General features: G+C 42.5%; 1 protein-coding gene across 3 annotated transcripts; it reads left to right on the plus strand.

Annotated features, from left to right (window-relative positions):
• LOC139562908 (gamma-butyrobetaine dioxygenase-like) lies at window positions 1–25896 on the plus strand. 3 transcript variants are annotated; one of them, XM_071381065.1, is made up of 8 exons: window positions 1–159; window positions 1340–1766; window positions 4461–4575; window positions 12354–12552; window positions 20911–21016; window positions 21311–21507; window positions 22768–22934; window positions 23239–25896. In XM_071381065.1, the coding sequence occupies exons 2-8, from the start codon at window positions 1341–1343 to the stop codon at window positions 23397–23399; spliced, it is 1371 nt and encodes a 456-aa protein (XP_071237166.1). In that variant the 5' UTR covers window positions 1–159; window position 1340; the 3' UTR covers window positions 23400–25896. The 3 variants fall into 3 exon arrangements, with proteins under 3 accessions (XP_071237166.1, XP_071237165.1, XP_071237167.1); XM_071381064.1 differs by having other exon boundaries at window positions 11–159; window positions 1284–1766; XM_071381066.1 differs by having other exon boundaries at window positions 12–159; window positions 1327–1766.
• The last annotated feature ends 277 nt before the right edge of the window (window positions 25897–26173 follow it).

Genomic DNA, 26173 nt, shown 5'->3' on the forward strand with positions numbered 1-26173 from the left:
ACTGACTCACCATATCTGATGCCTCCACAACGACAGTGGTTATGTCATTCACCCACGTGCTAACCTTTCCCCTAGTTTGACAGTCGGCACGGCATTTTTGATAGACGCTTCGTTGACAAAGAACATTCAAAAGTTTAGAAGCCTACCAAAATAATACAGGTACATCAATTTTTCATAATTATTTTTTAGATACTACATATTGTAATGTTGCCGGTAAATATAGCATGTGTTGTCACTGGAATGTCTGGTTGCGTAGTGAAAGCAAAGTAACGTTAGTTCGATGTCTCCACATAAATTAATGGGATATATGCTCGCTAGCTCGCTACAAACACGGGATTTTCGTAAATCATTCAATTAATATCAGCAAGCGAGCGTCTAATGTCAACTATTTTGTCACTGGAGGCTAAATTAAATGGTAATAGTAGCTTGCTAAGGTAACGTTAGCTAGTAGTAGAACGAGAGCTAGCCTGGGCAGATAGCTACAGTAAACCTAGCCTAGCAGTTCAGACTCGCATAAGTACAAATAGTTAAAAATATATAGTTTGTAAGGTTTCTCAAAGTACGGAATAACAAAATAAGGCAATCTATTATATATATTAGCCTTTTTTCTAAATCTGTAGTGCAAGCTGCTTCCGGGACGCTTGCCCATGTATTGACCTTTCATCTAGTTTCCAAAGCGGAAACATGCAAAGTATCAGAACAGTATTATAACAACAAAAAATGTGTCGCGCAATGTTGTGGTTTCCACTAGATAGCGCAGCCACAACGTCAAAATAGTCTATATCGTAAAAAGCATGTTCTTTTGTTGTTGCTTTTTGCTTAATTTAAGATTAGGGTTAGCATTGTGTTTTTAAGGTTAGGGTAATGTTTAAAATCACATTTAAGAAGATAAATTGTAGAAATAGGCAGGGTTTATGACTTTGTCTGTGGTGTCTAGGGACGACCCAGTGTTGCCGCGCTTGTAAATAACAAATGAAAGCAATTTTGGATACAACAAAATTGCAAGGTCCTGTTCTCCTCATCAGTGTGGTAGCAAGGTGCATTTAGTATTATTACACCTTTTGCCTCAAACTAGCCTATTTTAAATCGAACTATTTAAATTAAAGTGACTATTTTAAAACATCTCAATTCCATTTATGCCTAGATAATACAATACATTTAAAACAATAATTCAAAAATAACTTCAAAATAAAAGTAAAAAAAAACAAGTAATACATGCCTAGATGTGTCTTGACCTGTACCCTTATTAACCGTTGGAATATTTATGATGACTTGGATCCCAGAGTGTACTGTCCTTTCCGACAACCCTTCTGCTCTCATCCGGAGGTCCCGGTTCCAGGATGTGGACGACCACTATAGCACGATGTACCCTGCCGACCATGCTCAAGCGAAGCTCCGTCTTGGCCTGCCATGCCTTGAGGGCTGGGGGTAGGCCTGGATGGGCAGCCGCCATCTCCTCATCTCCTTCTCTTCACCTGACCTGGAGGCAGCTCCGTGGACACGGGACCCAGGCACCCGCCCCGCTCCCTTCCACTGCCCTGGGGGACAGCCCTGGGGTGAGGCAGGTCCGGGCCCTGGAGCAGGAAAGGCTACTGGAGGTTGAGTGGGAGGGCAGCGGACAGAGCCTGTACCCGTACACATGGCTTAGGGACAACTGTCAATGCCCACTGTGTACCCTGCAGTCGGCCCAGGCCCGCAGCCTGCTGCTCTCCCAGCTGGACATCCACACTGGGGTTGACCGGGTCCAAGTCACTGACAACAACAAGGTAACATATCTTGGATGAACTTATCTTTCCTCAATTTAACCATAAGGAGGGAAATGTAAAACTGACCTTATATCCGTGTCAATCTAATGGCACTCATCCTACTCCACTTAAGTTAATTTATACTGAACAAAAATATAAACGCAACATGCAACAATTTCAAAGATTTACAGCTCATATTTTGTATTTTTTTATTTAACCTTTATTTAACTAGGCAAGTCAGTTAAGAACAAATTCTTATTTACAATGACGGCCTACCCTGGCCAAACCCTAACGCGGACGATGCTGGGCCAGTTGTGCGCTGCGCTATGGGACTCCCAATCACGTCCGGTGGTGATACAGTCTGGAATCGAACCAGGGTCTGTAGTGACGCCTCTAGCACTGAGATGCAGTGCCTTTGCCCCAATCAGTCAATTGAAATAAATTCATTGGGCCCTAATCTATTGATTTCACATGACTAAGAATATACAGTACCAGTCAAAAGTTTGGACAAACCTACTCATTTCAAGGGTTTTTCTTTATTTTTTACTATTTTCTACATTGTAGAATGATAGTGAAGACATCAGAACTATGAAATAACACATATGGAATCATGTAGTAACCAAAAAAGTGTTATACAAATCAAAATATATTTTATATTTGAGATTCTTCAAAGTAGCCACCCTTTGCCTTTATGACAGCTTTGCACACTCTTGGCATTCTCTCAACCAGCTTCATGAGGTAGTCACCTGGAATCCATTTCAATTAACTTAACTTTTAACAAGGCACACCTGTAAATTTGTGGAATTTCTTTCCTTTTTAATGCGTTTGAGCCAATCTGTTGTGTTGTGACGAAGTAGCGGTGGTATACAGAAGATAGCCCTATTTGGTAAAAGACCAAGTCCATATTATGGCAAGAATAGCTCGAATAAGCAAAGAGAAACAACAGTCCATCATTACTTTAAGACATGAAGGTCAGTCAATCCGGAAAATTTCTAGAACTTTGAAAGTTTCTTCAAGTGCATTCTCAAAAATCATAAAGCGCTATGATGAAACTGGCTCTCATGAGGACCCCCACAGGAGAGGAAGAGCCAGAGTTACCACTGCTGCAGGGGATAAGTTAATTAGAGTTTGCAGCCTCAGAAATTGCAGCCCAAATAAATTAGTTCAAGTAACAGACACATCTCAACATCAACTGTTCAGAGGAGACTGCGTGAATCAGGCCTTCATGGTCTAATTGCTGCAAATAAACCACTACTAAAGGAAACCAATAATAAGAAGAGACTTGCTTGGGCCAAGAAACACGAGCCATGGACATTAGACCGGTGGAATTCTGCCCTTTGGTCTGATGTGTCCAAATTTGTCTTTGTGAGACGCAGAGTAGGTGAACGGATGATCTCCGCATGTGAGGTTCCCACCGTGAAGCATGGAGGAGGAGGTATGATGGCGTGGGGGTGCTTTGCTGGTGACACTGTCAGTGATTTTATTTAGAATTCAAGGCACATTTAACCAGCATGGCTACCACAGCATTCTGCAGCGATATGTCATCCCATCTGGTTTGCGCTTAGTGGGACTATCATTTTGTTTTTCAACAGGATAAAATATATTTTGATTCAATTGTTTTGGTTACTATTTATTTCATGGTTTTGATGTAGGCACTATTATTCTACAATGTAGAAAAGAGTAAAAAATACAGAAAAACCCTGGAATGAGAATGTGTGTCCAAACTTTTGACTGGTACTGTAGATATGATTCTGTTGGTCACAGATACCTAAAAAAAAGGTAGGGGCGTGGATCAGAAAACCAGTCAGTATCTGATGTGACCACCATTTGCCTCATGCAGTGTGACACATCTCCTTCGCATTGAGTTGATTAGGCTGTTGATTGTGGAATGTTGTCCCACTCCTCTTCAATGGCTGTACAACGTTGCTGGATATTGACGGCACACGCTGTCGTACGCGTGATCCAGGGCATCCCAAACATGTTCAATGCGTGACATGTTTGGTAAGTATGCAGGCCATGGAAGAACTGGGACATTTTCAGCTTCCAGGAATTGTGTACAGATCCTTGTGGCATAGGGCTGTGCATTATCATGCTGAAACATGAGGTAATGGCAGCGGATGAATGGCACGACAATGTGCCTCAGGATCGCGTCACTGTATCTCTGTGCATTCAAATTGCCATTGATAAAATACGATCGTGTTCATTGTCCGTAGCTTATGCCTGCCCATACTATAACCCCACTGCAACCATGGGGCACTCGGTTCACAATGATGACATCAGTAAACCTCTCGCCCACACAGCGCCATACATGTGGTTTGCGGTTGTGAGGCCGGTTGGACGTACTGCCAAATTCTCTAAAACGACATTGGAGTGAGGTATGATCGAGAAATTAACATTATATTCTCTGACAAAACTGCACATTTTAGAGTGGCCTTTTATTGTCCCCAAGGTGCACCTGTGTAATGATCATGCTGTTTAATCAGCTTCTATGCCACACCTGTCAGGTGGATGGATTATCTTGGCAAAGGAGAAATGTTCACTAATAGGGATGTAAACAAATTTGTGCACAACATTTGAGAGAAGTGCAAGTGGGGACACTTCAGGCTGAGGAGCAAGTTTCACACATCCCCATGTGCTACACTAGTGTGAGCTGCCTTTGGGAAAGGTTTGGGATTCTCACGCAAACCCTTAACCAACCTCTGTGGTTGTCCTCAGGTGTCCATAGTGTGGCCGGACCAGCACACCAGCGAGTTTGACCCAGAATGGCTAAGGAAACGGTGCTTCTCTCCTGCTGCCAGACAAGCCCTACAAGAGGAGCTCTTCCTAAACGGTAAGAATATTATGCCAAGAACTGCTATATGGCAATTTCCCCACTGTCGCTGAAAGTAGATATTCTGGAATAAATCAGGATAAATCATTTTTTTTAAATATAATGATTGAATTTGATCCAATCCCAAACTGGTAGGGCCTACGTAGTTTCATAGCTCTTAGTTTGTGTTGAGCATGTGTCTCTGTCTATTGAAATTCACTGCTACAGTACACACACACACACACACACAGCCAATTCACCCATGCTGACAGTGTCCATTCTATTTTTGTCTAGTCTAACAGTAGCTGACTGCTACAGTGCTCTGAAGACCCATGAGATAAATGCTTTTTGTTCTTGAAAATGTCCCTGAAGAATTTATCTGAAAAAGAGTAAGATTCTGTGCCCTCGTACAGTACCTTAACCAAGCATTCTGTTGTGCAAATTCCAATGTTACTTTTTGATTGACATTTTCTTTGTGCCATACTAACTGCATTTTCAGTTCTTTAAAAAAACATATGCTACAGGCCACAAGTACTTTAGAAAAACATTATTGATACCAATAAGTGTATTTACTGTATATCAGTATTTGCTTGTTACAAGTGATCTAAATGGCCATCTAGTTAGCTAAGTGTTGAGCACAGACTGTTAAACTTGAATATGTGTAACATCCAAGAATACATTTCATGCACCACACGCCGTGTCGTAATTAAAAATCCTTCTTTAACCTGTCTCCTCCCCTTCATTGATTGAAGTGGATTTAACAAGTGACATCAATAATGGATCATAGCATTCACCTGGTCAGTCTACTGTGTGTCATGGAAAGAGCAGTGTACAAGGCAGTAATGAAGGTGAAATGAAGGCTGTAGCTGCATTTCAACTGAGGAGAGACTAGATGGTGTTTCCACACGTGGTCCTGAAGGATCCACAGGTTTCAGTGGCTCCTGCTTTGTTTCCACTCTAGAGTGATTAAAGACAGTGTGTGTGGATAGCAACCTTCCCACCCCCCCTTCCTTCTCTCCTTTAGTACAGGTGTAAGAGCCCCCCCCCACACACACACTTTGTAAGTGCAGGGTTTTTGTTCTTCAACTGTTGCTAGCTCAGCACCAGGAGTGCTCCTATCAGACAGAGTTTAGCTCATGTTCTGTCTGGCTCTGTCTTTCACACACGCACACGCACGCACACACACACACACACACACGCACCAGCCCCCCTGTCTCTGGGTTTAATTATATCCTCCTGAGGTCTGGTCTGAAATTCCTCCTGCCAAAAACCCTGGAAAAATTGACGCTTTTAGATGGATGGATGGTGAAACAATGTTCACATCTGGAAGTTTTGTTACTCAAGTTTTGTTCACATCCCTACCTAGCTCCCTATAGGCCCCTCTCTTTTTTTTCTCCCTCTTTCTCTCTCTCTCTCTCTCTATTTCACTCACAGACAGACCTAGTTTGGAATATCTGTATGTTTTCCTTTTTTCCCAGAAGACCGGTAAGATTGTCAAAGTGTAGCACACGCGGGAGATGCCGAGGTTAATATGATAATATGAGCTGCGGGGGTGTTACTCAGACTGAATCACCCCTCACTTGTTTTTTGGTGTTTGTAGGAATTAGGAGTTTCCCCCTAACCATTTACTTAAAAAAAAGTTATATTTCATTTATTTACACAGCATGGAAATGAGTGGGAGAATGAACAGTACAGAAACTAGCACAACGGATTTGAACCCCCGCTGTTGAGGGGCACGGGTAGTCCGGAGGCGGCTGTGTTGACCACTAGACCAACCTCCAGGACCACATGCCTCCAATCATTTCTAATTATGTGGGGTTCCCCAGACACTGCTGCTGCTGTCAACGTGTGCAGCCTGTCAATCTCTAGCCCAGAGGATGTCGCTTTCACACATCTAGACCAGACTATATCACTGAGGTATGCAGCGGCCGTATGTGAAATAGCTTAATAACTTGAGACCTTCGGCAAGGTGTGGAGTCTGTGTGCAGTCATGTTCAACCCCCCCCCCCCCTCTGCCATATGGAATACTAATTAAAGGGAAGCTGAATGGAAGTGGATGTTTAGAGACACCGTTTTTAAGCCAAACTCAACTCGTTGAACCAATTTGCCCTGTTGTTTATCCACCCCATGCAACTGAGGGGACCTTGTTCTGACCAGTCTTGGATTTAAATAGTAAGCTATTTGGCATTTTTGAGCCTGCCTCGAGTGCCAGGCGAGTGGGGTTTCCACTGGTATTTAAATTATTTCAAGTACTATTTTAAACCCAGGTCTGGTTCTGACCTCACTTATATCGTCTAGGCTAGAGCTTGAAGCCATAGTGTGTATAGTATACAAGCAAACACTCAAATACTTTTTTTTGTGCCCAGGGAGATTGGAATCTACAAGGAGTGTTTGTCATCATTATATTTGTTAGTGTTTACAATTCCTGTGTATCTTACCGAGGACCTTAGCAACCGTGAGTTGTTTTGCCTTCTTATTCCAAAAGCATTCTAGGAATGGTACTATAGTCATTTTCGGTTTCTAAAACCCTTGTCTTGGGAGATGTGGCTTTTGGGGGGCTGTGGACCTGTTTCAATCACCCCTCCATAGGAAATATTGGATAGCACACGTTATATTCCAACAGTAGTGTGGTTATTATTCCCGTTATTACGAGGCATTGTCTTTCTAGGCCTACATTATTAACATTATCAGTACACTCTTAGAAAAAAGGGTTCTTCGGCTGTTCCCATAGGAGAACCCTTTTTTGATTCCATGCAGAACCCTATTGGGTTCCATGTAGATACCTCCGGGGAACCCTTCTTCAAAGGGTTCTCCTATGGGGACAGCCAAATTACCCTTTTAGGTTCTAGATAGCACCTTTTATTCTAAGTCTAGTAGTCATTATCTTCTGTATGTTTATCAACTGTTCCAACTCGCCGCATCCTGTGAACAGTAATCAAGCCTGTAAACTGGCACTACCGTGTCCTTAAGCTCTCTTTGAACGCTTGAGGAGGATGAGGATTATCGTCGGTGAATGACATGGTGTTTTCTCACTTTCTAGCTAGTGTACTTTGAGCCTTTTACCTACCGCGAGGTGACGAAGCAGTGTTGGCTGGCTTATCCAAGAGGCCACAGTCTTTTCTCACACATCTTCCTCTGGACTCTTCTCTACCGACTGCTACAGAGGGTAGTGAGTACGGCCCAGTACATCACCGGGGCCAAGCTTCCTGCCATCCAGGACCTCTATAGCAGGCGGTGTCAGAGGAAGGCCCGAAAAATTGTCAGACTCCAGCCACCATAGTCATAGACTGTTCTCTCTGCTACGTTACAGCAAGCGGTACCGGAGCGCCAAGTCTAGGTCCAAAATACTTAATAGCTTCTACCCCCAAGCCATACGACTCTTGAACAGCTAATCAAATGGCTACCCAGACTGTTTGCATTGCCCCCCCTCTTTTACGCTGCTGCTACTCTCTGTTTATTATCTATGCATAACCACTTTAACACTACCTACATGTACATATTACCTCAATTACCTCGACTAACCGGTGCCCCCGCACATTGACTCTGTACCGGTACCCCCTGTATATAGCCTCGCTATTGTTATTTTACTGCTGCTCTTGAATAATTTTTTACTTAACACTTATATTTCTTAAAACTGCATTGTTGGTCAAGGGCTTGTAAGTAAGCATTTCACTGTAAGGTTGTATTCGGCGCATGTGACAAATAACATTTGATTTGAAATGTGTCAACACCTTTTACTCACTGTCTGCTTGGTCACTACCATAGTGCCTACTGAGTCACTCTCTTCCCTGCGGTGCAGATTTTGGATCAGCTCGCCATGCATCAGTTTAAAGCATCCTTTCATGAGATAAACAGGCCTAATCTGACTCTGGGCCAGTTGTTAGTGGTATAATGAGATAGATACTTAAGACTGTCCCTGTTTGGCCACCAAGGAATGGAACATTCTGCTCTGATGTAGTTTTAGCAAGCAAGCCATGTTTGTAAATCGTAATAAAATAGGATAGAATTATTTCTCACTTTTTAATGAGGATCTAATTGATATCTAGCTTGGCTTAGAGATGAACACAAGTATGAATATATAAAAAAAATAAAAATGTTACTTAACGGCATAGATATTGCATTCACTAGGTTCGCTGTCTAAAGTACTCTCATCAGCTCAACTAGCAAACTGTCTGAATGTTACGATAATTTGCCCCGAATTGGCCTCAGTCCTAATGGAACTTGATTGGTTCCTACTCATCCAAGCAGCAGCTGATATGTCTTTCCATTGACTTAATGGGAGTCTGTGTCTTCCTTGACTCATCTGGTATGAATTTAGACACCCTCTGGACCTACGGGCTCTTGTGGTCGATACGTGAGAACACATCAGTTTGGGGAGAAAAAACAAGGCTCCTAAAAACATAGCTGCACCGGTGCATCAATGGAAAAACACGCATCTTTCCCCCCAAAACCTCACCATTTCCATGTACACACACTGATTTGTCGATCAAGGAGATGAATCTCTCCCGCTATGCACACACACACACACACACACACACACACACACACACACACACACACACACACACACACACACACACACACACACACACACACACAGCGCCACGCACGCACGGACATACACAGACACACACACATGGATGCGTATGGTATGTTTCGGTGGATGTGTAACCAGGCCAGCACAGCACAGCTCAGTTCAGCTTTACTGCTCAGGAGAGTGATAAGGATATTAAAGATCTGAATGGATTGAATAGGTGTAAGCAACATGGGGAAATTCCATCCAGCCCATCTGAGGGCTAGGTCGAGCTATAACAAGAGGGGAAAGCTATTATTGCTGACTCCTATCCATGTCTTCCAGATCTATAAAAAGTACTATGGGGTAGAGGTAGGGATTAGGGGGTCGGTTTGGAATTGGTCACCAGACTCTTTATTAAAGCTGAGAAGGCAGAGGTGTCTCTGTGGTACAGGTTTCTCCATTAAACAGAGAAAGGTTAGTTTGTTGTATTCTCCAGAGAAGAGACTAGCTGTGCTAGTCCAGAGAAGGACTAGCTGTGCCACGTCAGTTTAAGACACAGGCTCTTAGTAAATGAGACTTCAACAGCTACAATGTGGCGACGTGTGTGTGTCTGGGACTGTGTGTTTATGCAACTTCACTTCTCACATGATTGGATACAGGATTGTAGTTATTTTGCGGAAACCTCTGTATTCAACTAGATAACATTTCTCTGGCCGATTATAACACCCAATTCCATTCATCTAAAATTTCAGTACAGCTGCAGGCTTGTCCTGATAGTTGTAGTGGGCACACTCACTGGCATCAGCCCCCTTTGCAATGAAAGCACTGATGAATGCCACCATGTTTGTGAAGGCCTTTACAGCAAATACAATACGGCGTCTAATACCTCCAGTCGAAAAGAACTGAACTCCACAGTTGACCTTGTGAGGAAGTTGATCTAGTGTAATTGAATTGTGAAAGACCCTGTCTACGCTCAGAGCAGCTTTTTGGGGAACTCCACGACGAGAGAGAGAGTACCTCGTCTGGAAAAGCCGCAAGAGCCGCAAAAGCCCAAGGAAGGGAGGAAAGGATTTACAAATACACGCTCCCATCAAACAGACAGATAACACGTACATACACAAGCATAATAGTGTCACATTTAAAACTCCTGCGTTCTTCGACACATAAGTACTAGGACAGGCACTAGCTCTCTCTCAAACAGACACACAGCCGGACATTGTATCTCAGTTAACCCCGGTTGGAAACTATGCAAGAGTCAGAGAGACTAATCGCTGATTGGCCTGGTGGACCGACGCTACACGTTTCAGGAAATCAGAGCAGCGATTTTGCGCTTGGTGAGAATTTGAGTGTCGAGCACAATGTTCTGGGCCCTGCACCATCTGAACCCTTCCAGCCCGGGCCCACTGCCCAGCCAGCCGCTCTCTTACCCCATCCATCACCCACTAAAGGGCCTACCCGGGTTTAGCGCTCTCTGCTCTGACTCTCTCTATGCTCCTTTCCACTCTCCATTTTCTCTCACTTTTTTTCCTCTGTCTCCATTTGTCTCTCCCTTCCTATCCTTTCCTCTCTCCTTACTCTCGCTCTCTACATTTTTCTTGGACCTCAAGGATTGAAATCGGTTTGTTCAAAACATAACGGTCCTTGGTTTAAAACATAACAGTGAAGGTAGTTAATACTGATCTTGAGTCAATCAGAAGATAACCAGTGATGTTAGCCGAACATGACAAGTTCACCAGACAAGAAAAGGTCCATTTACAGGGGGAAGGCAAGTTCAGCCAAAATTCCTAATTCGATACGACATGCTTTTACCTCTGCTGTTATGGCTTACTACGTCATGTGTGATATCCAAAACCCCAGGGCTCTGTCCCTGAAGCACCGTTCTGCCTCTAGCCAAGAACTTTATGTCCCCCTTTGTGTGCAGATACATACCAACTGGTCAAATGGTGTCTATGGGCTAGTCTGATTGCATGGGAGTGCTTGTAACATTGGAAGGAACTAGCCTTTATTCTAGAAGTTCCTCATACTTCAACCTTCTCTTTGTCGGTGACCCTCAAGATCAGCCAGCCTTTAATAAAGATCTTATTTCCCTTCCAAACATTTTTCAACCCTCTTCATTTACAGAGTTTGGATTGGGGGGGTTCTTCTTGACTTTTTGACAGAGAATTGTTTTGGAGATGACAGCGTGACAGGAGATGTAAAAACCTGCTGTGGGTTAAGTCATCAGTATCAGTGAAAGATATCATTGTATCTCGATGACTCATTGTTGCAGGTGAAAAGGTTCAGGATCATCCCCCAGAGTGACAATCAAGCTGCAGCATATTCATGCAAAGCCCCTAGACACGTAGAGACTCCATGTGTTACCATAGCTGTACTCACGGAGCAAAATCCATTGACTACGCCACACAAATAATTACATCAACTGAGTTGATGCAAAGTCAAGCTTTCTAACATCTGACTTGGATTTTCTCTCCACTTAATCCTGATGAATTGCTACTGAATAGGTTTGTTGTACCCCCCCACATACACACAGCCACACACACTAAATGAGCTCGGCAGCTGTGTCTGCAATGCAGGAGCCACTGGAGAGAGCCTCTATGGAAAAAGGGCTGAAGCCAGCTTGGTGCAAAGCGAAGCAGTGGGAGGCTTTTTCCACTGCTGTCAGTCGAGACATGCACTCTTCTCACCCCTTTCCCTTCCTCACAGATTATTGAACCGTAGCGAGCTGGCCTCCCTCCCTCCTATCCCTAGGAGGAAACGTTTCATGGACACACAGACACATTATATACAGACAGTACAGACTGTGACCGGGAGCATTACACATATTGCCGTTAGAGTCCATTGTTCATTGACAGGCTGTGGTGTCTGTCCATATGGTTTTGACAACCTCAGCTGTCCTGAAACCAAGGCAAACAAACCAGGACATTCTATTCTGTCCCCAACCTGCAGTTCAATCACTGCACAGAGCAGAAACTGTCAGTTGTCAATATTGGTAGAAAATGGCCGAAATTTGTATCTCTAGAGTTAGAAGTTGCACTCTCTATGCATTGCAAAATTCTGACATTACGGAAATTTACCAGGTTTTTCAGAAATCCTGCCTCAAGGATTTTCAGTTGAAGGATTCCCTCCCAGCTTATTCCCTCCTGATTCTGGGGAGCCTCCAACTGAAATTTCGGAAAAATCTGGGAACTTTGACAAACTGATACGATACAGGACGGTATGATACAGACCATACAGGATGATACAATACTTTAATGAAGTGCATCTATCTCCTTGGCTCTCTCAGAGCGTGTGTACTGGGACTCAGAGCTGCGGATCCCCACGGCCAACTTCGAGGAGGTCCTCCACGACGACAAGGCCGCCCTGGCCTGGCTGCTGGCTCTACGTCGCGTGGGCATCGTCTACCTGAAGGGGGCGCCGGTGGAGCAGGGTCAGGTGGCCCGCCTCAGCCAGAGGATCGGATACCTCCGACTGACGTTCTATGGGTGAGAAACCTTTCCCTCTGACTTTATTAGCGTCATATACTCTTAAACCAAACCACGGTGATATCATTTCTAAAAGCTCTGCATTTTCCACACAGCTTTATATTTTCACCGCAGCAGATTTACTAGGGTGCGTTTGTTGTCGATTTTTCCTAAACATCCTAATTATAGAAACCATTGCTACTCAGCTATCCGCTCCTTTGTATACTGAGGATGACACGGGCAGCCTGGTTAAACCAGACTGAACGCTACACTTACTATTGTTACCTTCAGTCTGGATTAACCAGAGGTTTTATGGACATGTAACCTAATTGAGTTTTGGTAGGTGAGGCCTCAATCCATCTCAACTTGGGCTGTTCTAGTTCAGTAATGCTTGCACAGGGACAAAGACTGGAAGGCCAGTCCAAAATTTATCCAGGGGACATTAAGCCCGAGATATTACCCAATACACTCAATCAAATGTTATTTTTCACATGCGCCGAATACAACAGGTGTAGACTTTACCATGAAATGCTTACTTATAAGCCCTTAACTATTTCTTGAACTGCATTGTTGGTTAAGGAAATATTTACTAAATAAAGTAAACATATCAAATCAAAAAGTAAGGCTATATACAGGGGGTACCGGTACCGAGTCAATGTGCGGGGGTACAGGTTAGTCGAGGTAATTTGTAAAGTGACTATGCATAGATAATAAACAGTGAGTAGCAGCAGTGTCAAAACAAAGGGGGTGGGATCAATGTAAATAGTCTGGGTGGCCATTTGATTAATTGTTCAGCGGTCTTATGGGTTTTGGGGGTAGAAGCTGTTAAGGAGCCTTTTGGTCCTAGACATGGCGCTCCGGTACCGCTTGCTGTGCATTAGCAGAGAGCACAGTCTATGACTTGGGTGACTGGAGGCCTTGACAATTTTTTGAGCCTTCCTCTGACACCGCCTGGTATATAGGGTCTGGATGTAAGGAAGCTTGGCTTTGGTGGTCTGTTTGAAACATATAGGTATTACAGACTCGGTCAGGGAGAGGTTGAAAATGTCAGTGAAGACACTTGCCAGTTGGTCCACGCATGCTTTGAGTACACGTCCTGGTAATCCGTTTGTGAGTGTTGACCTGTTTTAAGGTCTTGCTCACATCAGCTACGGAGAGAGTGATCACACAGTCGTCCGGAACAGCTGGTACTCTCATGCATGCCTCGAAGCGAGCATAAAAGGCATTTAGCTCGTCTGGTAGGCTCGCGTCACTGGGCAGCTCGTGGCTGGGTTTCCCTTTATAGTTCGTAATATTTTTCAAGCCCTGCCACATCCGACGAGCATCAGAGCCGGTGTAGTAAGACCGGTGACTGAGGTGGTATACTCCTCAATGCCATTGGATGAATCCCGGGAACATATTCCAGTCTGTGCTAGGAAAACAGTCCTGTAGTGTAGCATCCGCGTCATCTGATCACTTCCGTATTGAGCGAGTCGTTGGTACTTCCTGCTTTAGTTTTTGCATGTAAGCAGGAATCAGGATGATATAATTATGGTCAGATTTGTCAACTGGAGGGCGAGGGAGAGCTATTGTATGCGTATCTGTGTGTGGAATAAAGGTTGTCCAGAGTTGTTTTTTCTTCTCTTTGTTTGCACATGTGACATGCTGGTAGAAATTAGGTAAAACAGATTTAAGGTTGCCTGTATTAAAGTCCCCGTCCACTAGGAGTGCCGCTTCTGGATGAGCATTTTCATGTCTCCCTGTCATGGCTTTTGCGCCATCAGTACAGATACCAACATGAGCAGCAGCTACGTTTGGCTACATACGGACCGTTAGTGGAATTCCCGCGAGAGAGTAATGGTTAATGTGATTGGATGTTAATTATTTGACTAGGCTACCTGTATTTGACATTGTGTTGTTATTTCGCTGATGGTTTAATTTGATTTTTGTCAGTGAAACGAGGCTACTCAGACAAGAAAAAACCCTCATTTTAAAAAACCTTATTTAATGTGAATAATTTGTTTAATTTGCATACCCATGATGACATTGCGCGTTTGGGAATACTTGGTCTACACCCATTCAGCATTGTTCACACCCTCTTAAGCCAGCCCCCTCATCTCTTTAAGGATTCACATGAGGTCATGTGCTAAACAGTGAGTAGTGTAGTAAAGATTAAGACTAAAAGTGGTAGTAGCCTACAATAAGGGAAAAATTCCAGGTAAACAGAAAGTGGTCCAGATGCTAAAAATATTTGATAAATACTAGATGACACTTACCCAGACACACTTGTCTAAATTGATGTGAAATAAATGCCACATCCAGTGGTGGAAAAAGTACTAAATTGTCATACTTGAGTATAAATCATTTCAAATTCCTTATATTAAACCAAATGTTTTTTTAAATTATTGACAGATAGCCAGAGGCACACTCCAACACTCAGACATAATTTCCAAACGAAGCATTTCTGTTTAGTGAGTCTGCCAGATCAGATGCAGTAGGGATGTTCTCTTGATAAGTGTGTGAATTGGACAATTTTCCTGTCAAAATGTAACAAGTACTTTTGGATGTCAGGGAAAATGTATGGAGTAAAAAGTACATTATTTTATTTTGGAATGTATTGAAGTAAAAGTAAAAGGTGCCAAAAATATAAATAGTCAAGTAATGTACAGATACCCCCCAAAAATACTTAAGTTCTTAAGTACTTTTTACCACTGCCAAAATGCACACCAGTACATTAACATACTTTATATACTGTTACACATGTACTTATCACATAGTATTCCATACATACAGTTGAAGTCGGAAGTTTACATACACCTTAGCCAAATAAATTTAAACTCAGTTTTTCACAATTCCTGACATTTCATCCTAGTAAAAATTCCCTGTCTTAGGTCGGTTAGGATCACCCATTTAATTTTAAGAATGTGAAATGTCAGAATAACAGTAGAGAGAAGGATTTATTTCAGCTTTTATTACTCACGTTCCCAGTGGGTCAGAAGTTTACATACACTCAATTTGTTTTTGGTAGCATTGCCTTTAAATTGTTTAACTTGGGTCAAACGGTTTGGGTAGCCTTCCACAATAAGTTGGGTGAATTTTGGCCCATTCCTGAGTCAGATTTGTAGGCCTCTTTGCTCGCACACATCTTTTCAGTTCTGCCCACAAATCTTTTATAGGATTGAGGTCAGGGCTTTGTGATGGCCACTCCAATACCTTGACTTTGTTGTCCTTAAGCCATTTTGCCACAACTTTGGAAGTATGCGTGGGGTCATTGTCCATTTGGAAGACCCATTTGCGACCAATCTTTAACTTCCTGACTGATGTCTTGAGATGTTGCTTCAATATATCCATATCATTTTCCTCCCTCATGATGCCATCTATTTTGTGAAGTGCACCAGTCCCTCCTGCAGCAAAGCACCCCCATAACATGATGCTGCCACCCCCGTGCTTCACGGTTGGGATGGTGTTCTTCGGCTTGCAAGCTTCCCCCTTTTTTTCTCCAAACATAACGATGGTCATTATGGCCAAACAGTTCTATTTTTGTTTCATCAGACCAGAGGACATTTCTCCAAAAAGTACGATCTTTGTCCCCATGTGCAGTTGCAAACCGTAGTCTGGCTTTTTTATGGCGGTTTTGGAGCAGTGGCTTCTTTCTTGGTGAGCGGCCTTTCAGGTTATGTCGATATAGGACTCGTTTTACTGTGGATATAGATACTTCACAAGGTCCTTTGCTGCTGTTCTGGGATTGATTTGCACTTTTCGCACCAAAGTACGTTCATCGCTAGGAGACAGAAGGCATCTCTTTCCTGAGCAGTATGACGGCTGCGTGGTCCCATGGTGTTTATACTTGCGTACTATTGTTTGTACAAATGAATGTGGTACCTTCAGGCGTTTTGAAATTGCTCCCAAGGATGAACCAAGTCTTGGCTGATTTCTTTGGTTTTCCCATGATGTCAAGCAAAGAGGCACTGAGTTTGAAGGTAGGCCTTGAAATACATCCACAGGTACACCTCCAATTGACTCAAATGATGTCAATTAGCCTATCAGAAGCTTCTAAATGACATAAACGCCATACGTTGCTGCTACAATTTTGTTTTGTTTTATCCTGCTGCTCAGCCACTTTACCCCTGATTGTGTATCACAATCACTTTACCCCTGATTGTGTATCACAATCACTTTACCCCTGATTGTGTTAGGAGAGAATCATTTGAATAGAAGCACTGCAGATAGTGCTGATGACTGGTCCGTCCGAACCACGCATGAACAAGGGAATCTATATTACCACGCATGCACAAGGGAATCTACATTACCACGCATGAACAAGGGAATCTATATTCGGAGAGCATGTTTCTGTCCTGCCCTTGACTTTGGTGCAGGGCATGTGATGTCCATAGCCTCTTCGTTGCAAAACTCCCTGATCTTCTCAAAAAGATTGGTTTGTCTAGCTGTGTCCAGTCCAGGTGGTGCTTGTACAGGCAGACCATCTATGGGCTGAAGGATGTCAGCGTTGCGCAGCAGCTGAAACCTGGTCCCGACAGTCCGAACTAGAGGTCGACCGATTAGGATTTTTCAAAGCTGATACTGATTATTGGAGGACCAAAAAAAGCCCATACCGATTAATCGGCCGATTTATTTATTTATTTATTTATTTATTTATTTATTTATATATATATATATATATATATATATATATAATTTGTAATAATGACAATTACAACAATACTGAATGAACACTTATTTTAACTTAATATAATACATAAATAAAATCAATTTAGTCTCAAATAAATAATGAAACATGTTCAATTTGGTTTAAATAATGCAAAAACAAAGTGTTGGAGAAGAACGTAAAAGTGCAATATGTGCCATGTAAAAAAGCTAACGTTTAAGTTCCTTGCTCAGAACATATGAAGGCTGGTGGTTCCTTTTAACATGAGTCTTCAATATTTCCAGGTAAGAAGTTTTAGGTTGTAGTTGTCATAGGACTATTTCTCTCTATACCATTTGTATTTCATATACCTTCGACTATTGGATGTTCTAATAGGTACTTTAGTATTGCCAGCTTAATCTCTGGAGTTGATAGGCTTGAAGTCATAAACAGCGCAATACTTGAAGCACAGGGAAGAGCTGCTGACAAATGCAGGAAAGTGCTGTTTGAATGAATGCTTACGAGCCTGCCGCTGCCTACCACCGCTCAGTCAGACTGCTCTATCAAATCAGACTTAATTATAATATAATAACACACAGAAATACGAGCCTTGGGTCATTAATATGGTCGAATCCAGAAACTATCATTTCGAAAACAAAACGTTTATTCTTTCAGTGAAATACAGAACTGTTACGTATTTTATCTAACGGGTGGCATCCCTAAGTCTAAATATTGCTGTTACATTGCACAACCTTCAATGCTATGTCATAATTATGTACAATTCTAGCAAATTAATTACGGTCTTTGTTAGGAAGAAATGGCCTTCACACAGTTCGCAACGAGCCAGGCGACCCAAACTGCTGCATATACCCTGACTCTGCTTGCACAGAACGCAAGAGAAGTGACGCAATTTCCCTAGTTAAAATAAATTTATGTTAGCAGGCAATATTAACAAAATATGCTGGTTTAAAAATATATACTTGTGTATTGATTTTAAGAAAGGCATTGATGTTTATGGTTAGGTACACATTGGTGCAACGACAGAGCTTTTTTAGCGAATGCGCTTGTTAAATCACCCATTTGGCGAAGTAGGCTATGATTCAATGATAAATTAATAGGCACAGCATCGATTATATGCAACGCATGACAAGCTAGATAAACTAGTAATATCATCAACCATGTGTAGTTGACTAGTGATTATGTTAAGATTGATTGTTTTTTATAAGATAAGTTTAATGCTAGCTAGCACCTTTCCTTGGCTCCTTGCTGCACTCACATAACAGGTAGTCAGCCTGCCACACAGTCTCCTTGTGGAGTGCAATGTAATTGGCCACAATCGATGTCCAAAAATGCCGATTACCGATTGTTATGAAAACTTGAAATCGGCCCTAATTAATCGGCCATTCCGATTAATCGGTCGACCTCTAGTCCGAACACTCCTTGGCGACAACAACACCAGGCTCCAGAGCCTCGAAGCTGTAAAACAGGGAATAACATTTTCAAAAAATCAGGAGACATTACAACCCTGCACAACATCAATTCACCTCCCAAGTTTAGATAAGAAGATTCACCTCATACAATGCAATGAAAAGGATTTTCACCTGAAGTTCTGGTACTGCTTGATCTGTGGCAGCGGCCTGAAGTATGGAGGCAGGTGTTGTTACTAGCCATAGCTTTCCACCAGCACCGTATCATCCTCCAGTCCAACCAGCTGTGGGATGTTGGCCCATTTCACAGTGCTGTCCTTCACAACACCAGCAATCTCAGACAAAATGTTCACTCTGGTCTTTCTGAAGCGCTGCTTGATGACAGTCGGGGGCAAACTTGGTATGGCCTGTAAGGAAGTGAAGGTCCAGACTGTGGTGGCGCTTGTGCATGGTTCGCCAGGCACAATACTAGAGCTCAAACCTGTTCTTGTTTTGGCCACAGCAGTTATCACAATTCAGGTCCACACGTGTTTCCCCAACTCCGTAGTTGATGAAAAAATGGTGCATGTAGTTGATGACTGCGCTGCTGCCTTTGCTTGCTTGGGCCAGCTCTCTTTTTGATGGGAGGCATTAGACCATTCTCCCTGTATTTCTGGTGAAGGAGAGTTAGGCATGTCCTACTGATGCTGAAAGACAAATTCCAGATACAAATATTTGAGCATTATTATACAATAGATGCGAAATGGCATTCTGAGAATATCACTACACACACATCATACACGTAATGTTAGCTAGCTAGCCAGCCATCTAGCGTCAGCTGGCTAGCTAACAGCAAGCTTTAACTAGCAATACAAACCGATTGGCATAGCTACCTAAAGTTAACCAAATAAGTTCAATGTTAGCTAGCTAACATTAGGCTATAACTAGCCTTGCAAAATGGCATTCTGAGAAAACATCACTAATGTTACACACAATTCATATACCTAAATGAATGTTAGCTAGCAAGCCAGCCAGTCATCTAACCTCAGCTAACGTTAGGTAGCTAACAGCAAGCTTTAACTTGGGGTCTTATGTTTGGACATGTTACATTAAGGTTAGCTAGCTAAAAAATGTACTATCATCCCAATCCATAGAGTAACATTACTAGCAATACAAACCAATTGTCATAGCTAAAGTTAACCAAATAAGTTAGGTTCAATGTTAACGTTAGCTAACAAGCCAGCCATCAAACTCCAGCTGGCTAGCTAACAGCAAGTCTTAACTTTCAAGGAAAACAACTTTCTGACTAAATTAGAAATGTATAATATCTGAAAGTGTAGCTAGATTCTTACCCATATACATGGATGAGAGCTTCACGGCAGACTGCAACCCGTTTCATTAAATAAGATGTCCTGTGTCGTTTCCATTTAGTTCGCACAGCTTGTTTGGCCCGTTATGTTCCACTGATTTCAAAACTCGGTGTTCTTCTTCCGTGATAACAACACTGTTGATCGCCGTTTCTTCGCCATCACTGTCATCAGAAGACTCTAGAATGTCTGATTCAATGAAAATGTTTTTACCTAAGTCAGGGATTTCTTCATCGTCTGATTCATTTTCAGAGTCCGGGAGTCAGCATGGCACGATCGTCCTCCAGAAAGTAGTCCATCACAACTTTTTCCCACTGACCTTTGTCGATAGCCCCTGATAAATTCAGGGCAGCAATGTTATTGAGAGCAGTAGCAACATATTTGCAGTTCTCCATGGCTAACGTTATATCTTTAGAAAAAAACTGCAGTAGAAAGGATTATCTACGCATAACGAGCAGCTCATTTTATAGACAGAAGATATGCTACACCGCAGAACAATCTGAAACTCATCTCTCGGCATGTCCAGCCCACTCATTCTCTCAGCCAATCATGGCTAGCGGGAAGGTTCCTGACTTTTTCTTTAGCTAAACCAACAAGGCTCTTAATTTAACAACTTTATTCGTATTTACAGATGGCATGAAAGTTCACATGTTCGAGAAGGCACTTCTGGCTGAAAACACATTTAGATTTTTTTTTTTTATGTACGTTCAAACGCCTCTCCTGTGAAGTCATGACTTGCGACATACACCTAGTTTCCTGAATCGGGTCACAATTGACATACTATTTCAACAGTATCCATTTAACAAAATACTAGAAATGTAGGACGATGAGTAACCTTTTCCATGTCCTGTTGCTCTTGAACCTTTTTAATGTTTCCAAAGAGAATGCCTTGGCCATTAGTGCTCAACACCTTTGTGATTAGACAATTAGTTAATAATCATTAATAATGGACCTTTCTCAACTTGTCTCATTCCTTTTTCAGGCACACATGGCAGGTGCAGGACAAATCCCAGGCTAACAACGTGGCCTACACCTCTGGCAAACTCAGTCTCCACACTGACTATCCAGCACTGCACTACCCACCTGGAGTGAGTAGACAGTATCCACCGTCATGTTCATGAAATCTACATGAATCCTCTCCTATCCCACTATCGGTCAGACACCTGAGTCATATCTGGATGAAACACTCTGGCACGCACACACACACACACACACACACACACACACACTATATATATATATATATATATATATATATATATATATATATATTTTAAGCAGTTTACTGCACACAGTCCCCACCCCCCATATTGTAAGATGTATGTATCCTGTATGGGATGGCTGTTAGCAACGGTACTAATATCCTGTATGGCTGTTTGCAGGTGCAGTTCCTGCATTGCCTGAGCCAGGCTGGCGAGGGCGGGGAGAGTGAAGCGGTGGACGGCTTCCACATGGCAGATCAACTGAGGAGAGAAGACCCCGAGGCCTTCAGGACCCTCACCTCCCTGCGGGTGGACTTCACCGACACAGGGTCCGACTACTGCGACTTCATGGTGCAGTCCAAGAACCACATCATAGAGTGAGTGAGCGCCATACCATTAAAATACATAAGACATGGATGCATTGGCTTGTTTTTCGCACACATAAGAGACATCACTCAGCTTACATATTAATGTGACTTGACAGGAGGTCAGTCTAGAACTGCTCCAGGTAGCACATGGACCAAAATACACACAGACAGACACACAGACAGTCAGTCACATTCCCAGGATTATTTTAAAGCTACATGGATATGATTTAGGAGCTTGATGGATATGTGTCGCCATCTGCTGCTCAGAATTTAAACCGCAGTATAAATGTATAATACACAACCTTCAACCAATGTTCACTCTAAGCTGTGCGCAGAAGCGCAGCTCCCCTTGGACTGCTGGGCAGAATAAATATCAGCAGGACACATTTTGTGTGCATCTACACAAACCACTCACAACCACTCACGCTGTAAACACAGTCCAGTTCAACTGTGTTTACAGCGTGAGTGGTTGTGTGTAGATGCGCTTGTTTTGAGATCAAAGCGAGGGCTGCATGTAGCCACCTGTGCACATTTGTTCATATTCTTTGCTTGTTAGTGAGTTATTAGCACAGTTATAGCTAATGTTTTGTCAACGATGGGGGAGCGGTTGCTTCCTACAAGAGCACAAAATGTGTGCATTTCTAGTCATCTTTGAAAAGCTAGTCAGGTAATAATAATGAATTTTGTGGATTCTTGCATCAAATCACACAACATTTTCAGTCACCTCCTTGTCTGAAGGACAAGTAGCTAAACAGGTTAATACCTTTTTTTCAAACGTCTCCTACTTTGTACATTACACATTTGCTGCTACTGTAGGCTGTTATGCGATGCATTTTTTCACATTGTTTTTGATGGTAGGCCACTCTAGTAGGACCTACATTATGATCAAATAGCCACAGTGGCCTACTTTAACCACTGTTAAAACTGTAACTTAAAGCGGGTACAGCCTCAGTGTTCACTGTAAACGCCCCCCAGAAGTTGCACAGAATGTTGCCTAGTGCCCAACATTTTTTGAGGGAACATAGCCTGCAACTGATGGGTAAGAAGATGATTTTAAGTGAGCAAGCAAGGTCACTGTGGGAATTGATATATACTGCTACTGATCGTTCTTATACGATTGTATCAGATATGTACATCTGACACTTGACAACTGCCGAGTCTGATTATGCAACAAGGCCTAGATGTCCAACATGCAATCTTTTTCATCGTTTTTTAAAGGTTGACACACACACACTTACTAACAGTGGCACCCCTCCTCTCTCTGAGCAGTGTTGACAGTGATGGGCGGGTGGTCCGGATCAACTACAACAATGCCACCAGGGACTCTGTGCTGGACCTCCCCCTGCACCAGGTCCAGGCCTTCTACAGCTCCCTCAAGGCCTACGTCCAGCTGATGACGCGACCAGAAAACATGCTCACCTACAAGATGGAGCCTGGTTAGTGTGTGTGCATGAGTGTGCCCCTTCAACATTAGCAGTTCAAGTGAAGCTTCCCTGGATAAAAGTTGGCAATGTGAATAGGATTGTATTGTAAAATATTTCATTCATTGTAGTTACAAATGTTGTAGAGATGGTAGACTTACCGTCTATGACTAATCTTTTATGTGACATACTGTACTAGCACTTAAGAGTGCTAGTATTCGTTAGCCTATTAGCCTATTCGTTTGAACTTTCATCTTGAAATATCTGTATAACATTGGTTGAGTACTGAGTCGGCATTTCCCTCCACCTCCTCCTGCAGGCGACCTGGTCACCTTTGACAACTGGCGCCTGCTCCATGGGCGGAAGAGCTTTCAGAGCCACCCAGACCGGGTGAGGCACCTGGAGGGAGCCTACCTGGACTGGGACGAAGTCATGTCTCGCCTGCGGATACTCTGCAAGTCTGTCCACGGAGAGAGCTAGACCCGCCAAGCCCCCAGAGCGAAGCCTCCTCCAACTATATAGAACCGCATCAATCTACAACAGGGCTCTCCAACCCTTTTCCTGGATAGCTACCGTCATGTAGGTTTTCACTCCAACCCTAATCTAGTGCACCTGATTCTAATAATTAGCTTGTTGATAAGTTGAATGAATCAGTTTAGTTGCAACTGGGAGTGAAAACCTACAGGAGGGTATCTCTCCAGGAACAGGGTTGGAGAGCCCTGATCTACAGAATTTCTGAGCGGCCAAAAGAGGCAGAGGCTAATTGTCTAGTGGGCTACGTCTCCTCGTGTGTGAGTCAAGATGGCTGCCAGTTTTTTGAACAGAGTGACAAGTGGGCAAAGTGCAAGAAGATGGGGAAAAGGGTTGAGCACTTTCCTAAATGATACACACTCCCCTTTATAAGTGCTAACAGAGGCATAGAAGCTGTTTATGAGTAGCATACCTATGAAGAATCTGTCTGTTACTGTATGAAGCCGGTAGACTATAGTGCCTTTGTTCCTAGGGTTGTGTAAGCGAAAATATTGACCTATCTTTCCCTTTGCTCTAATCTATGTTTCTATCGGCCTGTGTTCTGCTGGTCATAATTTGGCAGCACTTTACTACATCAACTTCTCAATGTCTTAAGGGTGTCACGTCAACAAGAGGTGATGAAGTTTTTGACATTTTCTACCTCTTGTATCCAGTAGTATGGTTCAGTTTCAGCCATCTAACCTTAAGACAAAAAAAGTGTATAGCACTAGTATCAGCCCCACAAATCAATTATTTTTTAATAACTCTCTTTACAATAACTCTTCGTATGTAAAATGTATGCACATGCAAGTTTGGATAAAAGCATCAGCTATGGGATTAATCTAAATTTACAGAATGGTTACCTGAAGGAAATTGGGGGAGGGTCATGCTTTTTCAATTTCAGTCATGGGGAGGGTTTAGTCATTTTTTTTGTTATCTAGTCCAGGGGGAGGGTCATGTAATTTATGAAATTTCAATATTTATCAATGTTTTAGAATAACTTTTCTCAGATTTTTCGCTGGGTGCTCAATATCAAGTGTGCATATAGACTCTTTAGTGTAGTCTCAATCAAATGATCCATAGCCTATAGGCTACGAAGTGCATGCTCAGAGAAGCACAGAGCAAAGTTATATTTCTAAGATAGCTGATGATGGTGTAAATACAACTTGGCTGCGTTACACACCGCAATGGATATTCCAACCCGGAGCCCCTGGCTGATCAAAAACCTTTTTGTGTGCTGCCTAACCAATGGCTGTGCTGTGTAGGGCTACAGTGGCAGTTCAGGAGGCTTCTACAAATGTAAAAAAAAAACTTGCGTATGGACTAGCTTATGTTCTGTTCAGTTTGAGAAGGAGAGCGCAACAATATGTTTCTCGCCCATTATGTATTTATCAGAGTCATTGACCTCACAAGAAGCCAGACTCGAGTAACTTACATCGTGTCGCTGAAACTTGAAGCAGCAGCCACCGCGGCACAATCAATCAGAAATAGACAGCTCATGGTGCTGAAAGTAGGCATAATTCATTTCAGCAGTCTTCATTTGAATGAGACTTTGCTAACAACAAGAGGGCTTTGTGTTGGAACCAATTTCTTCCTATTTAAGAAATTAGGTAAGCCTACCTGTTTGACAGACGAAATTAGGCTATGGACTGCTATATCCATAGATTTGTCGCTCAATTACTCCACCCGCTCTTTAAATATCCAACCTCCATGTCAATGACAGGCTGTTAAGTTAAAACCAAGACTCGAATTGACGGGGTATGAAAGGGGGATGCCATCGGCCTACTTTTTATTAAAGAAAATAGCAAAAAGCACCGACTTTTGTTCGCTTAAGATTTGTAATAAAATTAAACTGATCCGATTTATATAAAGTGATGTATAACAGTGCCTTGGCCCGAGATGCTTTATGCTTGTGTCTAGAAACAAGCATGAAGGTGTAAAATACCCGGGAAAGACATTACTCCATGCATATGGGAATATCACTGTTTAGTTTCTTTGACATTCAGAGGCTGAGATTCAACCTTTTATAGCCCGAGAAGACTAAACAGACTTTGCTTGGGAAGTAATTTCATTCTGTCACTATCAATTGATTAAGCTATTCACTTTCTGTAGGCTAAAATAATGTTTAAACCCAGACAGCTTTTAGGGAAACACGTGACCTTCCCTCGTTGTGTTAAACCACGGAAGAACAGAAGCCAGCAGTTAAAGCTTACATTTTGATGTGTCGGTAAGCCTACTCTGTCTGGGTTGGAAAGGTAGGTCAAACTTTTGAAAGTACCATGTTTAGATTCCTAATGACGTCTCAGATTTAATTATTTGCAAACAAGACACGGATTTGGCATTGGAGAAATATTGTAAGATTAACACTTAAGCCTCTCTGTTAATGTTTAGAATGAAATTTCAGTAATTTGTGTGGTATTGAAAAATACATGTGAAATTATGAATTTAATTACATTTTTATAAAAGGCTTCTTTTTTTTTAAACTGGCAAATATGATCGATTAATGCAATGCTTTTACTATAAAAGGAGATGTTTCCACCCCTAGGCTACTCTTGTCCATGGTGGTCTGCATGCTTCTGGCCCGCAGCCCAGTGCGATATCAATATTCCGGCATTGCCATGTAATGCTTACAGGATGAAGAACAGTTTCTAAAAGTGCGTATCTAAGGTGCAGGTACAATATATTTTGCTGAAGGGAGGGCACTCCATTTTAATTTTAAAGAGGTCTGATTTTCTCCATGTAAC

Source organism: Salvelinus alpinus, chromosome 33 (assembly GCF_045679555.1).
Source record: "Salvelinus alpinus chromosome 33, SLU_Salpinus.1, whole genome shotgun sequence".
NCBI lineage: Eukaryota > Metazoa > Chordata > Actinopteri > Salmoniformes > Salmonidae > Salvelinus > Salvelinus alpinus.

What these genes read in the sequence shown, in the direction of transcription:
- LOC139562908 (XM_071381065.1), top strand. Translation starts at nt 1,341, where the DNA reads ATGTGGACGACCACTATAGCACGATGTACCCTGCCGACCATGCTCAAG. An exon ending in AGAGGAGCTCTTCCTAAACG is followed by an intron (nt 4,576 to 12,353) that starts GTAAGAATATTA and finishes TGGCTCTCTCAG; the next exon opens with AGCGTGTGTACTGGGACTCA. An exon ending in CTCCGACTGACGTTCTATGG is followed by an intron (nt 12,553 to 20,910) that starts GTGAGAAACCTT and finishes TTCCTTTTTCAG; the next exon opens with GCACACATGGCAGGTGCAGG.